The 16,229-nt window shown below is 45.3% G+C and overlaps 1 protein-coding gene across 3 annotated transcripts in view; it reads right to left on the reverse strand.

The window, feature by feature from the left end:
* The window catches only part of LOC146177198 (protein-cysteine N-palmitoyltransferase Rasp-like), a 117,972-nt gene that overhangs the window by 43,872 nt on the left and 57,871 nt on the right, over nucleotides 1-16,229 (reverse strand). For all 3 annotated transcript variants that reach the window (XM_084583112.1, XM_084583110.1, XM_084583111.1), the window contains exons 6-7: nucleotides 3,720-3,944; nucleotides 378-493 (exon numbers count right to left, since the gene is read on the reverse strand). In XM_084583112.1, coding sequence (XP_084439238.1) covers nucleotides 378-493; nucleotides 3,720-3,944 — 341 coding nt within the window. The remainder of the gene's footprint in view (nucleotides 1-377; nucleotides 494-3,719; nucleotides 3,945-16,229) is intronic.

Here is a 16,229-nt window from a genome sequence, read left to right on the forward strand (position 1 = left end):
TTTTTTAGTTAACGGCACGTTAGCCGTATGTACATAATTTTGCCGCACCATTGTTGCTAATAAATTTCAGTTACCCTGGTTCGCATATTCATCTTCTATACCCTCAGTGCCTCCTCAAACTACAGCTAGCTTCATGTTCAATTGAGAAAACAGCTTCGCAGTCATCCGTCTGTGACACTGAAAATGTTTTTGAGTACATCTGCGATATTTATAAGAAAACCAGAGTGATCTTTATTGATCTTATGTGAATGCCTGTCAGGATACTTTTGGATATATCTAGTCAGTATAAAGTTTCAGTATTCATCAGAGTTAGAAGCGCGATGCTTTACGACCACTCAGATCACCTCGTTTTTGAAGCCTAGCAAGTATAATATCACCTGTAAAAGTAGTGGCACATGATGTCTATGAGCAGGATGTGGGCAGCCGAGCGCAAAAGTCCGGCAGCGTAGTTGATAATCTCACGCACCGTGATCGGAGGCTTCGGTCTTTCCATCTGAAAGTGTTGCACGTATACAAATTTATATCACCAAGGCTACAAAGTATTTTAATTTGATTGCAGTCTGAACAATTCTGACGTACTTCGGGACGACAAAGTGCCGCACGAACTATGCCTACGCCATCGGAACGTGTAAAAATGCTAAGCAAGCATTTAAGTAGCATTCCTATAATTGCTGAACTGTTTGCCATGGAAACCTCTTAAAGGTACCCGGCGAACTTGAAGACACTACGTATACCTTTCCTTAGCATAAAATGTAACAATTGCTGAAAAGCGTACATTTTAGAGGTTACAAGGTTGGCTGAGACTTTGAAAATGGCTTCCAAAAATTGCCTGCCAGACTTTAGGGTAGTTATGAAAGGTCTGGCTACGAAATATGCCAAGAAACGTAAAAATATATGCTGGTTGTATCAGAGTTAAACATTGGGTAGATATCTTGAGTATACATGTTACATCCATTTTGTATATAAACTCATATGCCATTTTCTCACACAGCACTGGGTGGAGAGACTAAAAATGTGACAAATAATATAAATAGCCATGTTAAACCAACGACCGTGGCTATTTGGTTGAAGCTAAAATATATTTGTTACATAGTCTTGTTTTCCTCTTCCGAACAACCAAATTGCCAACCATGACTGAATATTTATTTATATGCATTCAAATTGGGTTCGGATATTATATTCTAGCCTCTCGACTGTTTATTGACAAAACAAATTCTGAACCCTTCCTAATTCATCCTTATTGGGAAGAGGCTTCACTTTTACGAATTATTATGCAATCTACAGTGCATTTTGCCTGTTGTGGACTACTGAAACATCTTACTGCATTCAGGTATGTGGTTTCTTTGGGACGTTAAACCCCACAAACCAACCAATCATCAGGTATGTGGTTTGAAATATATAATGTCCAGATGTACGCTAAATTAGGATTTGGGCATACAGGCGGGTATTTTCAGGCTAAAGCTCTGCACGAAATTCTGATTTGTGGAATTCACTTTGTGGAAGCAGCTTAACCGAGCTTACAAAGGCGTAACGTTACATGAAGATGAGAATTAGGGCCGTTAATTTGTATCGTGCTTTCTCGTGACAGGCACCGCTGAATAAACTGAAGGGCATGTTTAACTAACTTTCATTGTTAAAGATCGTCACGCCGATGGTGCGTACCAGGCAAAGTCGACTCAGCAGCGCTCCCTCGAAGAGGTATACTAGTTAATATGCAAGCTATGCTTCTTGAACCGCTACTTTAATGTTTTGCATTTTATGGCACGAATGAGAAACCTAACCGCTTCCAGACAGGTAAGAATGATCAATTTCACTGGACCCAGCTATCCAAACTGCCTGATTTCTACAATCCGTTTCAGATGGCATTGACGGTAGAATAACATGAAGAAAAAAAAAAGAAAAACGCCCCAATCGAGTTTGTGTTCCTTTATATTGGCATAGGTACTTCATTTCTACCAAGAAACCATATCCTATGGTGGCATCGAAGGCACATACCCAATTCGTAGACACTGAATGCTTTCAGTTTTGAAGCATGCATGCATGTATGCACAAAAAGGGGCACAAACGTACAAGAAACACTGTATATCGTCCTCATTTCAAGAACAAATAATCGCGTACAATTCTTTAGAAGATATGCATGAAGCATGTTTCATTGCATGCTTCCGCTAATATACATTATAAACGAATATTTGTGCATATGCAGGACATGGCTGCACACTTTGCCATTGGAAGTTGCAAACGGCAGCTCGGTGCTGCAAGGGCAAAGCAAGAATTAAATTGGGAGCTCCTTCACGCTAGACGGCAAAAATTACGGTTAAAACAATTTCATAGTATATACCATTCTTTGGTAAATATAGAAAGAGATAAGTATATTAGACGTCCCTACTATGTCTCTGAGCGTACAGACTCGTTTAAAAGTACGTGAAACCCCTTGCCGTACAAGCATATTTAAGGCGTCATTTTTCCCCAAGCAGTTTCAGAGTGGAACCAGTTCTCTCGTGATGTTGTCAGCGATGATGTTTTCGATGTTGAGTTGAGGGTTGCCTGTAGCTCTGAGTATCCAATTTTTGATATTCATTGGTTTTGAGCATTGTGCATGCATAATGCGTAATTCATTAGCCTTATAGCAGAAGCTCATGTGTCTTTGGTCTGCGTCTAACTTTGTCGACTTCCATCCCCCACCCTCCCTGCTGTAATGCCTATGGGTGCTGTGGGAACTGAATAAATACTATATAAGTAAATAATTGCGATTAGCGAATTTCTATTCTATTTAAATTAAGTAGCAACAGAGATATGCATGCGCACATCTCTTGGTTTCGAATTCATATCTGTGTTAGCTATTTCAAGTAATCTTGTAGAAAGTTGACAAGGAGCTACTGAGAAGTCATAGGAAGTGTAATGAAGCCTGCTCTCATCATTTTTATTTTTATGTCATGCCCAAGATAACTCTTTGCTCTGATATCACAGATGCTGCTCAAAAATGTGACCCTTGTCCTGCATCTTACTAGTAAAGGAAAAAAAAAGAAATATGCAATAATTTTATCTATTTATAATATTCAAGAACTTTAGACAGGCATGCATATTGAATCGCGATGACTTCACTTGACCGCAACTTGGAGCTCTCGCAATAATATCGCGTACAAAGCTCCCACTGTGATCAACTTTCATTTTTTATGCTAGTGTCCTTTCTAACTTGTCGGAGAACAGAGTGTCCTTCTGTGTTTCACCGCATACCTAAAGCGGCCTACCAAGTCCTTGTTCTGGCTATCAGACGTGGCAGGACAATATATACTAATTTATACTCGCGAGACTTCATCAGAGAATTGGTGAACAAAATTCTGAAACCAAAGCGTCTTCATGTCTAAGGCCGAATGTTGTTCTTAAGTCTTTGCTGGAGCAGCTGAGCTATTTTTCACGCAATGAACACCGATTATTTAAACGTAATAAACCATCACTCAGCAAGGGCGTGAAAACTGTACGCCGTAGAAAAAGCAGGTGGAAATTAGCGCTGAAATATTCCATGTCATTTGTGCTTCTTTCAAGTACCTCGTCTTAGGCATTCTGTAGTTCAAAATATTGAAACACATGCCCTGGAAATTCTTCTACGCAATTATATCTGGGTAATGTGTGTGCAATATTGATTTAAATCTATCCTCACAAATCGGCATTTTTTCATGGATCAGCAAACACTAATACTAAAATACTGAAAGGCATCGCACCGACTTGATGAAGTCATCGTAGTTCTGTAGCGGTCCCAAGAAGAGGAGAGGCAGGTAGACTACATACGCCAGTGTCTTCCAATACTCGGGCCAGCCCGTAGAGCTGGCGTTCTCTTTGTCACATGACATGTAATCCATGCAGAAGCTGAAGCAGCGGAGTACCGTCCAATAGAAGGCCACCACGCTCATGAAATAGCAGTAGTCACCGTGGCTTTCATAGACAACCTGAAAGGGGCAAGATGCTGTCCACTCAGATCAATATAAGGGGTTACAACCTACACCGGATATTTTGCATAGCCATCTGCAAAGCATTATAAATTTCGGTGCATTACATCGATAGCGCAAGCTCTCTTTTTAGAGAGATAAAGTGGTGATGGGGGAAAAGGCACTCTGTTATTATGTTACGAGCAACAGTAAAAAGATGGCGTTAAGGAGACAACTGAAAAGGCACTATGACTTGAAGGCCGCAAGCAAGAAAATATTTAGTGGGCGTGCTTCTTACAGTAAATAGAGACAGGCGTTTATTGCATACAAAGGCAGACAATTCGGTAGCAAAGTTAATTATGTGCCCTGCTACAATGGGCACGGGAAGAGGAGAAGTAGTATTCTCGTGATGAGTGACAGTGTGGGGAAAGGTAGATTGAAAATATGTGAGGCATCACTTGCATCACACAGGCGAGTCAAGTTCCGTATCTCTACAGATTCGGGAAAAAGTCTATATCGCTAATAATGATTTGCACTCCTCCGTTCAAGCGCCTGGTAGCAGGTCTTGTGACAAAGGCCTTCTGTCGCAACTACCGAACGAAGTGTCTAGCATTAGCCTTTCGCGCGCAAATACTGTTAACACCAATCGTAAAGTGAAGGACAAAAGTTTGCGGGATGTGGATTTTGGGAAAAACATTTCTTTCTGTGTTCATTATAAGTTAAAGCCGCCAAAACAACACGCACACACACACAAGAAAAGAACGGGACAGAGCGCCAAGATGCTGCCCAATAGTTGCCAGTGTTGCCAGTGTTGCCTCGCTAGTTTTTTTCTGAGATATAGTTTCTCTGATTGGGGCGTGCATGTCCTCTTGTGATTCAGAACTTTTAATTCACCATGTTAGCCCAGCAACACAGAAGTAAATAGTTTTCAAAGAAGTCACGTCCCGCAAACTTTTGTCACTGACTGTACATCTTCCGCCGACGTATTGCAGACACATTAAGACTTCTTTCTGGGCGAGTTGGTTCATTTTGGTTATAGGAAAATTTGAAACAGCGCTAACGCACACAACCACAAAAGAAGAACGAAGACACACGACGGGACACAAGCGGTGACTGTCTATTGATTTTTATTATAAAATTCAGTTGACAGTCAGCCTTGTGTCTCGTCGTTCGTCTTCTTTTGTGGTTGTGTGTGTTAGCCTTGTTTCAAATTGTTGACACAATTGGATCATTCTGAAGCTGCCCGCCTGCGCAACATAGCTAACGCGTGAAAGCCACTTCTAAACGCAGGCTTATGCACCCGGAGCACATGATGACCCGCAATTTCACGCGGAGCAGAAAATGTCATTGTCGAACCGATCGACTGTGAACGGATGAAACAGGATTTCGGCAAGGCCAAGTAAGCCTTTTCCGCGCTCCTCATCAAACTTGAAGGAAGGAAACGAGTATCCGGTTGCGGAAGATGCACAGCTTTGAATCATAGCCTAAGTTTACCTGTAAGTATAAATGCTGTCATTATCATCACGAGCAGCCTGAGGAGGACTGGCTGCAGAGAAATGCATCTCCCATATTTCTACAATTGACCCAGTCCGATGCTAGCTGCCGGCATCGAATCTCCGCAAGCATTCTGACGTCCCGCCGAATATTCTCCCACCCCGATATATTTGCATTCAGTTGGAATAAGTTACCATAACCAATTATCAGTTCTTCTCCCATCCCCGTTTCTTCTTGAGTTCGCCAGGAAGTAAGCAAATCAAGTTACCTGACCTAACCCTCCACACTCCGGTGACTTCGTGTATATTATTTTTACATCTGGAGCGCTGTGCATTGTTCTCTACTTAAGTTCAACCGTTTTTGTTAGCCCCCATTTCTCAATCGCATAGGTGAGTAGCGGTCAGGTAGCGCCGCTATATATGTTTCTCCAGTGGAATACTTGTAAGAAACAATTCTTGATGGTAGATTGCTTGTGCAATGCTTTCCACTCCTATGTTATACTATAGTGATTTCTTTCCTGTGGTACTAATCAGTGGTTACCACCTGTCGAAATTAGACGTGTCGCTTCATGCAGCCCCTTGCTACCTGTAGTAAGCTGCTGCTATTTCCAGGGCTGATTAGAAAAACTTTAGCTTCATGCGTAACAGCTTTTTTTTACAACATCACGTCTGCGAACGGGCAGACAAAAATCTTGGGGGCACAGATTTCTAGTTGCAACAGTCCTCGTAAATGGATTCGTACAATGCAACGTAACTGGACCCCGATGTTGCTTATGATTCGCCGGATTTCAAACAAATACGGCGGAGCCCGGCAAAAATCGTGCCAAACACTGTCTAGAGCGGTTGCTGTCGGCAGGATTCTGTACGGGGCACCTGTCTATGAGTTTTCTAATCGCGACGTTAAAGACATCGAAAAGCTACACAGGGCCACTCTTCGCACCATTACTGGGCTTCCTAAGCACACGAGGAATGAAGAGCTGCTTAAGCTGGTCAGCATACCACCCAGACAAGACATTATAAGAGAAGCAAAAATAAGAATGCGATCCCTACTGGAAAACACGACCCAAGGGCAGCAGATCATGGCATGGGACAACCGAATCAACACTGCTCCGAGGCCCCTGGGGACAGACACTTCACCCCCGTGGGAGGCGCCGGTAATCACACTAAGGCCACAACGACCTATTAGTAGACGGAATGTGGTAGCTAGGGAACTTTTAGCCCAGAGAACTGCCCTCACAAGACCACTCAATACAATAGACATCTACACTGACGCTGCAATTAGAAATGAAAGGGTGAGTGTGGCATGGGTGTGTGTGCCAGCGCCTCAGCACAACGGACAGCACACGTGCCACCTACCTGGAGGAACAATTTTACACTCCGAGCTGCTTGCCATATGGGGAGCCATAAATACCATTACGACCGCTGCAGCCAGAAAAGATAACTTCAATGGATATCGAATTTTAACCAAATCATATGCAGCGATTGCACAGCTGACGGCACCAACTACAGACGACGCAGTGGCCAAGGACATCAGAAAGAGGCTGAAGGGAATGCGGGAAGTTGGAATAGAAATTCAAATTATATGGACACCGGGACATACTGGCACGGACGGGGGAAACGCAGCCGCGCAAGCGGCCGCCGCGCAAGCGGGTGGGCTTGCTGAAACGTAGAATGCCCCACACCCCAACTCCATGCCTAAACGGATAGACTTAAATCCTTACCAAACAATGCTCACTAAAGGCTCCCCTGGCAGATCGATAATTCACTATGTACGCATCAAAATAAAACACGACAGTAAGCTTAGATTACATGAAGCGACACCAACGCCGGTGTTTGAGGACACGAAAGGGCTCACTCGACCACAAGAGATATTTCTCAACAAAGTAATAACAAATGCAGCTTACACACCTCACGTACATCACGCGTGGTTTCTCGGAAGACACAAAACACTCAACACAACATATGCACGCACTGTAAGGAACAGTGTACAGCAGACCTAGAACATCTTATATGGCAATGTCCATCGTTTACACGAGGAAGAAACAAAATTACGCATATTCCCCACGACGACATGCCCACATTAGCAGGTCAGGTTATATCAAGCACCGAAATACAACACTCCATTGCTACATACGGCAGTGAGAGCGGCCTGCTTCGAGTAGTGTGAGAGAGGTCGACTTACAGCGCGAAGATCGGCCGCATGGCAAGCAACAAGCAACAGCTTAAAGAACCGTTAAGACGAAGTTACACTCTCCTAACTCCCCAAGAACCCAAACAGCGGCCGAGAGCCATCCTTTCCCTTCAATAAAGGCTTCATTCATTCATTCATTTCCATTTATTATGTCATTGATCATTCTTTGCCATGAGTCCCCTTCGTTACTAACAAGGCAATGTTATGAGCGAGTCGCTGGTCAATAGGAAGTCTTCATTACAACTGGTCTTTAACTGTTAGAATCATTTCCAAGATTACTACAGGAATGTGCAGTAAAGAAATTCGTAAGCCTGAGTGTTGCTGTGTTATCAGCGAGATGTGTCAGCAGGAATCCGCGAATGACAGATACTGCGCCTTTCCGTTCCTGTACACCAATTATATAACGCCGGTGAACATTGATGCTTTCAATGAAATGCTGGTTGCGAGCCACAAAGGCGCGCAATGTACCGCGTGGAGGAGCAACGCTCAGGCTCTCGCATTTCACCCCTGCAGATTCTGCAGTTCTCAAAATTTCCAGACAGCAGTTGTTTGATTATCTCTCTTTACACACTCTCTAACCATTCTCCCTCATTTGTGCATGCATATCGCCCCCTTTTCCACTCGCTCACGTTCAATAATTTCAAATTTCCCGACAGAGGAATTTTGGCCTACGGCGCCGGTAGATGATTACAACGTAATCAGATTTGGACGTCGCCATTACTCTTCCCGACTATTTCGAAGTCTGATTGACTTACCTGGCTCTAATTTTTCCAACAAGCCCCAATGTTTTCCTTGCCGAGTTCTTTTATTCCTTTATATAATAATGCATCCATTCTTTTATATCTCATTTCGTTCGAACTAATCATGCGGACAAACTCGTGAGGACATCAACCTGGAGACATACTCAATTAACAACGTACGCATTAATCAAGGCCCTTGAGTGCATTCGCTAAACAAGCAGTGAACACCCATGGGGAGACAGTGTCTTGTTATTTAAAGCCCTTCCTTAGATGGATTTTATTACTTTCTGTTGGAGGACGATGGTGGCTTGACATCTCCCAATAGTTTCGCATATCGCTCATCAATGCCATGTCCCTGTGTCATACGTAAAGGCCCCACTAAGAATACTGCCCTATTTTCATAATACAGAATGGCCAACGTAAGAAGGAGCTAGAGGGCTATATATATGATATTACAATAATTACCTTAAATTGAAGCATAAGCGTGTTGCAATCGTTTAAGTCGCGTTAGCTAATTATGTTGTGGTTTGCAGCCTATGCGTAACAATGATATTTAAATGACCTTGAAAGAGGTTCCAAAAACTCCTTATTAATTGCGTGCAAAAGAGGAGATGCGCTTCTGTATGCCCGCTGAGGAGAAGTCCATAAAAGAGAGCTGTTTATATACAACATATTTAAAGATTGTCGATTTCGCTTTCGCGCAGCGACCCGCCTAGCCGGGCATCCTCCCGAGTTCCCGCCCATTACATCAACTAGCACATGTGACGTGGAGCACTAGAAAACCATCACTGATTCGCACGCGTCACGGAGAAAAAAAAGTGAGGCGATCGGGCGGGCTGCAGGAGACCGCGGTGTGTCTCTCTTTCCACCCTTCATTTAGCTGTTTAGCTGCGAAGAGAGATCGAGAGCCAAAAACAAAACAAGCAGAACGAGCCGGATCGGGCTTATCTTTGCTTTTCTCGCACCAGTGTGGAAGGTCAGAGGGTAACACGGATGCCGTGAAAAAGACACGACATTAACCATGTTTCGGGACGGTAATAGGCGGTGCAATATCTGCAAGTTTCGTTGGCTTTCATCTCCCTATAGTTGGACCCAAATTTTAGCGCACTTGTAACGCCCTCCTTCATCATGGCGTCGTGAGCACAAGAGGATGATTTTGGACGAGCAAGGGAACAAATAATTTAACCTGTGTCCACTGCAGCATAGTCTTCTCTTGTAAACTTCCAATCGAACCTCGCCCGATTGTCCTGCGGCCCTCTTATCCGCAAAGGTTTGCTAATATTCTTTGCAGAGCAGAACGTTTGGCCCTCCCAAGTATGCCTGCACTCTCGTCGTCTGAAGGCAACACCAGGCGACGGCCTACCTGCGATTTCGAGACTGGTCCGTTATGTATGGAGTTAACAAAATAAAATAAATAAACAGTGATCCGTGCATATTACATGCCCTGCCATGGATATTTCTACGTCTTAAGCACGGCTAAAGACGTAGGCTCTGTCACATCTGGCTTACTACTTTGGGTTCCAGCCCACGAGTCGCCCAGCGGAAACGCCCAGACGCATACTCTCGCTCGAGAGCTCAGCTGCCGAGCCGAGAGTATGGTCAGCCACCTTGCTTCCGCTGACACTAATATATCACGTCCTTCTGTACTCACCACTTACACGGACAAACTCCAGCACTACCGACTACGAAGATGCACATATCCTCTCGCACAAGGCACTATAAAAAGACGTGAGGCCGTCCAATGGCGTAAACTACAAACTGGCAGCTTCCAACACCACCTCTTATACAGCAGGATCTTTCCAGAACAGATAGCCCCCATGTGTAAACACCGCTCAACTCCGGCCACTCTCATACACATGGCGTGAACCTGTACACACTACAACACAGACAACTCAAACACCCCAGAAACGTGGGAGTCTCTCCTGCGTACTTCCGAGCCAGCAGATCAACGCTGGCTTATCCAGCGCGCGGTGGAGGCCGCGAAATCCCTAGGGATCGCCGCCGACCTCCTCTAAGCCACCGCACCCGGTCCTTTGACTACTCTCCGGTTTTTGGGCACAATAAAAGAATTCACCACCACCACTCGGCTATAACGGTATAATTTCGTGTTTGTTCACTGAGCAAAAATTCATGTCTAGATCTCGCGGGCTGGCCTAAATTTAAAGTGAAACTTCTTTATTCAGTTCATGGACACTCCGCGCAGTGCAATGGTTAAGCCGCTCGATCGCTGAGCCAAACGACGAGACTTCAATCAGGAATTACGACGGCTGCGTTCCGATGGAGGGTAGATGCAAGGCAGCCTTGTACTATGTAATGCGAGTGCGCATTAAACAAAAGTTGGTAGGCATTATTCTTCTTGCCTCCACTACAGCGTCTTTCATATATGCAATGTTGAATTTGACCTTAAACCCTGTATTCTTTAATCACAGCTTGATAGCTTTCAATTTATCCCTATATTTTAGTACAGGATATATAAAGGAGGTTTGGCAGATCGAGAACTAGAGGCAAGAAGCTTCACAGAATGCAGCGTCGCAGACTGGTAAAACAGAGTGAAAACAAACAGGGGTTGCTCCGTGGCCTACTCTGCAGTTCTGTGTTGTTTCCTGAAATATGATGACAAAAAATTACCAATGCCAGATTTAAGGGCCGAAGAACACATTGCCAGTTCAGAAGTGTTAAAAAGCCGCCAGTATTATTCAAAACAAGCCACATGGCGGCAGTGTTTACAACACGTTGCAATTTGAAAGTGTTTTCCCTCACAGCCTCAGAAGAATTTGTTCTGTAGAATAGCTAAAGTCTTGCCGCGATACAACCTCAGCATTCCAAGATCCGTCTCACAACGACAGCCTTTCTTCCCTCGTAGGGCCCACGTCGTGTGAGAGAATGTGTAAGCAAGGCGGCAATGGTGATACTGATATCGAAATTTTTTCTTCTGTCTGATTCGGTGTTTGCTTTCTTGCGCGTCTTGATCCAAGGTATTCCTTGGCACATCGCTTTTGGATTAGATTGCCATTATTAATTTTGCTTGTGTATTATAAAAAACGAAGGTTATATATAACGTGTGTTTCTTGCAAGAAAAAATTGTGAGTTCATATTCCTTTCCTGCATTCCTGCCTCTTATGGAAGCCGGCTCCTGGCCGGCAGGTATTTAAAGACTGGCGCTATACTGGATCTACAAAAATGCCGTTAGGATAGTCAGTTCAAGCATAAAACGTGACACTGCGCGCTGATAGGACAGGCGCTTTTCATTGTGCTGACCTCAGGCGCGCGTGTACTGTGCGATGTCATTGCCCTTTGGGGAACACGAGCCGGTAGTCATTTCCGGAACCCTTCACTAAGGAATACCGCATAGTGTGAGTCGTTTCGGGATGTTAAGCCATGTAAATTAAAGACCACTGAATGAAAAAAAAAATCACCCGCCGGGGTAGCGCAGCGGTTAAGGCGTTCAACTACTGTTCCCAAGGACGCGGGATCGAATCCCGGCCTCGGAGGCTGCGTTTCGATGAAGGCGAAACGAAGCGGCGCCCGTGTGGTGTGCGATGTAAGCGCACGTTAAAGAACCCCGCATTCGTTTAAGAAGGCTCGATCAAACATTAGAATTTTATGTTACGCGTGATATTCCGCGTCATCAGGTATGCTTACTACATAGACTTCGTTTAAACGTGGCTTTCACGCACAAGTACTTACATTTAATTGGACGGATGGACTCACCGGAATGTTGAACTTGTGGCATCCCGGAGACTGTGGACCATATATTATTGGTGTGCCCAGCGTATGCGCACGAAAGAAGTGTGCTAGCGGCTTCCTTGAAGCGTTTAGACAAGAGGCCTCTGTCGGAGGACCTGCTGCTGGGCGCTTGGCAGGACAAGGGGAAGGGTGCCCAGGCAGTGCGTGCTCTTTGCCGTTTTTTTGTGCGCCAGCGGACTTGATTCGCGCTTGTAAAACAAGCTACTGTGTCTGTATATGTATTTCATATGCATTCTCCCACATCGTCACCCATCATGATCTTCTTTCTTCTCTCCTTCCCCTTCCCCAGTGCAGAGTAGCAGGCCAGATTTGAATTATTCCGGCCAACCTATCTGCCTTTTCCTTTCAATAAATACATCTATCTATCTACCAGGTGGTCGAAATTTCCGGAGTCCTCTACTACGGCGTCTCTCATAGCCTTAGTCGCTTTGAGACGTTAAACCCCACAAACCAATCCAAATGAAGAAGTCCTTTTTTTTTTTTTGTCAGGATAAGTAGCGTTATTGAACTGTGCCACTTCTCTCTTTCCACTTTTTATCCCACCTCCCTTTTCCTACGGCTCGGTACAAGTGTCCACAGAACAAATGTGACAGATCCTGCGCCTTTTGCTCTCCTGAGCACCAAGTATTATTAATAATTATTAGTCTCTTCGGCCTCTCCTCAAAGCGCAATTCGCAATACCAGTTTCTAAGCCGATATGGGAAAACACATAGAGTCTAATTAGAGATGTATAATAGAGGTGATAAGCCAACTCGAACATTATGCACTAGCAGCTTAACGATACCGCGTAAGTGACGAGGACGCTCCTAGTCGCACTTATGCGCTCATTTCAAATACCGCGAGTGTCCTTCCGAGTGTTACACAGCAAATATTGACCAAATAAGCACATCGAAATTGCAATACAAGAATAGGAAAACTGAACAGAAAAGGGCAGCCTCAGTACAGTTGTCTCTTGGTCAAACGTTCTACGCGCTAAATACTGATTTTTTTCTTTCGCGCCCGCTAACAAAGTAGGGGCGTTATAACATGCCATTGGTCTTTTATATTTGGCAAAGGCTAAGGACAGTTAAGGAAACGCACACGATGAACGAAGAGGTGGCCACCCTAGGGCACCAGACCATTGATTGTGTAATTTAGCTCACAAATGTTCTCAGTGGGTAAGGCTCTTCGAAGAGTACAGAGGGTAAAATGCATGTCTAGAACGACCGAACTGCGTGCTCCGGGCCGCTCGGAGCTACGTGCGCGACATCTAGCTGTAACGCCTGGTAACGCCGCGGCTTTACCTTCTGCTTCAGTCGTCAGAAGCGCTGATGTGCGCTGCCAGTCTGCGAAAGCGCATACGCGGCGGAGCGCACGCCACTGGCTTCTCTTTTTTTTTTACTTTCTTTTTGTGCACTATCAAAGCTCTGGCAGGGAGCATTTCACCGCATCATTCACGCGCCGGTGTACTGCATCGTCACTCTAGCCGCGAGCCTTATATCAGTGATCGAGGTTTGGCAGTTTTCGTTCTTCGGCAATTGCAGGAAGGCAAATTAGTATTAAAGGTGCCGCGAAGTAAGTGTAAGCGGCGGGTATGTCTTTATTTCACTGTTCTTCTTTGGTCATTAAAGAAAACAGATTGCCGGCTTCTCATTTCACGTTCTTTTATTTTTTCCGCAAGTTTACTGTTTATTAGGGGATGGAGAGGACAAACTAGTGCAAATAGGGGCTCCCCCAGATTTCTTTAGGATCTCAATCCTCTTCGGCTGTGACTCGTAGAGGGAGTCGACGAGAGCGCGGTCATTGCTGAGGCGTCCCCACTCATTTTCAATGGCTTCCCATAGCCCGTCCGGATTGCAATTGGAGAGTCCCGATTTCTTGGATAGGCTTTTCTTCATCAGTCCCCACACGTTTTCTACAAAGTTAAGGTCAGGGCTTCTTGCAGGCCATGGAAGGGTCATAACGCCAAGCCTTTCAAAAAGGTCTCGGAGAGTCTTGGCTGAGTGCACAGAAGCTCCATCTTGTTGAAAGTGATAGAGCCCATCCGGAAACGGCCCATCAAGCACATAAGGCAAGAGGACCGTTTCTGCCACCTCCGCGTAGACGTCTGCAGTCATACGCCCAGGAATGCGGTACAGGGGTCCTAGTCCATCGTAGCTGATGGCTCCCCACACGCTGACTGAAACAGGGCCGCTGCTGCGCACATTCCAAATGTATTTTTCTTCGTCCCTGCGTGGTGGTAGGGAAATCAGGTTTTCTTACAGGAATCAAATTGCCATCAGAGCTAATGATACCTGATGTGGTAGCAGTTAAGGACTGGGAACGACGAGAGTGCAACGCATTAAAGAGATTGAAGCCCATTATGGTTCAAAATATGGAGCGTCAAAATGTCCGTTCGCGAGCTCGTTAAGCTGGCTTTCCAGCATTGTAGATTTTTAATATGGCGTCGCAGCGCACAGCATAATACCCGAAATCAATCACACATCTTTTATATGATAAAATACACACGCTGTTTTAAAATTCCCCACATCTTAGCTTAAGGATACAATTTTGTGGGTGTGCCATGCAGAAAAGGTAACTTAACGAACATTTAAAAGTGTGATCTTGATGTTCTATACTTCAAAAAACATTGCCGATTCCGAAAACGTAAGAACTGAGCTCGCATTATGCATTCACGACCTTTAATTTTGCGATTTATTGTTTCGCCCTGAAGCCGAAAATAAAATATACTAATTTAAGTTCTTTATGCGTGTTTCATCTCTATTGCCTACATAATGCCCACCGTGCTATACAGTTTAACAACTCAGACTGCACTCACCTCACTGGTTTTAAAATATAAATTTGACAGCCTAAAAGAAAACTCCGGGTATATTCTCAGACGTGCGAGCACATTGAAACAGACTACAGTCCTACCGTGCTTTTTCCGGCCGCCACACCCGCTTCTGCTGGTCCCAGCGCGTGCAAAAAGTGGCTTCGTCGCTGAAGACGACTGCTCTCCAATTGTCTGGGGTCCAGTCTTCCACCACAGACGTGAATTCCAGGCGCGTGTCCCGATCCGCTTGTCTCAGTTGTGTTTTCTGCGCAGCTATTCTACTTTTCACACCTGCTGCATGAAGCCTGCTCCTGATTGTCTGAGTGGATGCGTTCAAAGCGAACATGTCACGAAGCTCCCTGGCGCTGAGGTACGGATCATCTGCTGCTCCTGCGACAACAAGCCTGTCTTCTTCTTCCGTCGTCGCCCTTGGTGGCCGGCCGCGCGCAGCATCCTTAAGTCGGCCTTCTTTGTGGAATGCCTGCAGTACTCTGCTGACTGTGGCTAAAGGGCGCCCAGTAGCTTTGGGTCATTGTCCGGCCCATCTCTGTGATGGCTTTCCTTTGGTATACTGTGAGTCGCGGCGCCATCGTCGATGCCTTTACGCATCTCGTCTGTTCACTTGTAGGGATGAAAACTTTATTCAGGTTATCGCATATCTGATCTTGTGTATACGCCACACTTAAGGTCCAAGTATGCTTTCAGTAATAGCATGCCGATTTTGGCATTATTTTCCGGCAAATGCAGCCTGCCAAACCTCGATCACTGATATAAGGCTGGGAACTAGGATGACGATGCAGTACACCGGCGCGTGAATGATGCGGTGAAATGCTCCCTGCCAGAGCTTTGATAGTGCACAAAAAGAAAGTAAAAAAAAAAAGAGAAGCCAGTGGCGTGCGCTCCGCCGCGTATGCGCTTTCGCAGACGACTGAAGCAGAAGGCAAAGCCGCAGCAGCCTGCGAGCCCCGAAAAGACAGACAGTGTTATCAGCTTGGCAGCGCATGCCGACACTCCGCCCGTCTCGAACCAGGCGTTATCGCTAGATGTCGCGCACGTAGCTCCGAGCGGCCCGGAGCACGCAGTTCGGTCGTTCTAGACATGCATTTTTCCCTCTGTACTTCTAAAAACGAAGTTAGTATTTTCAGCGCTTCATTTTCAACGGCTTACAATCCTCCTTTTGCTCGATTGATCCGCGCATGCTCAAAACGCTAGCAGCACATCATGAAGCCAGTCTCTATGGCCTTGCTCCGCACTGTTTGCGTAAGAGGCACATTCACGAGGTGCTGCCATGACCGTCTGCTAGGCCTCGTGTTAGTGCCTTCTGTAATGATGGCGCCACGTTTC

The sequence above is a fragment of the Amblyomma maculatum genome, chromosome 10 (assembly GCF_055883805.1).
Source record: "Amblyomma maculatum isolate TAMU_Amacu chromosome 10, ASM5588380v1, whole genome shotgun sequence".
NCBI classification, from domain to species: domain Eukaryota; kingdom Metazoa; phylum Arthropoda; class Arachnida; order Ixodida; family Ixodidae; genus Amblyomma; species Amblyomma maculatum.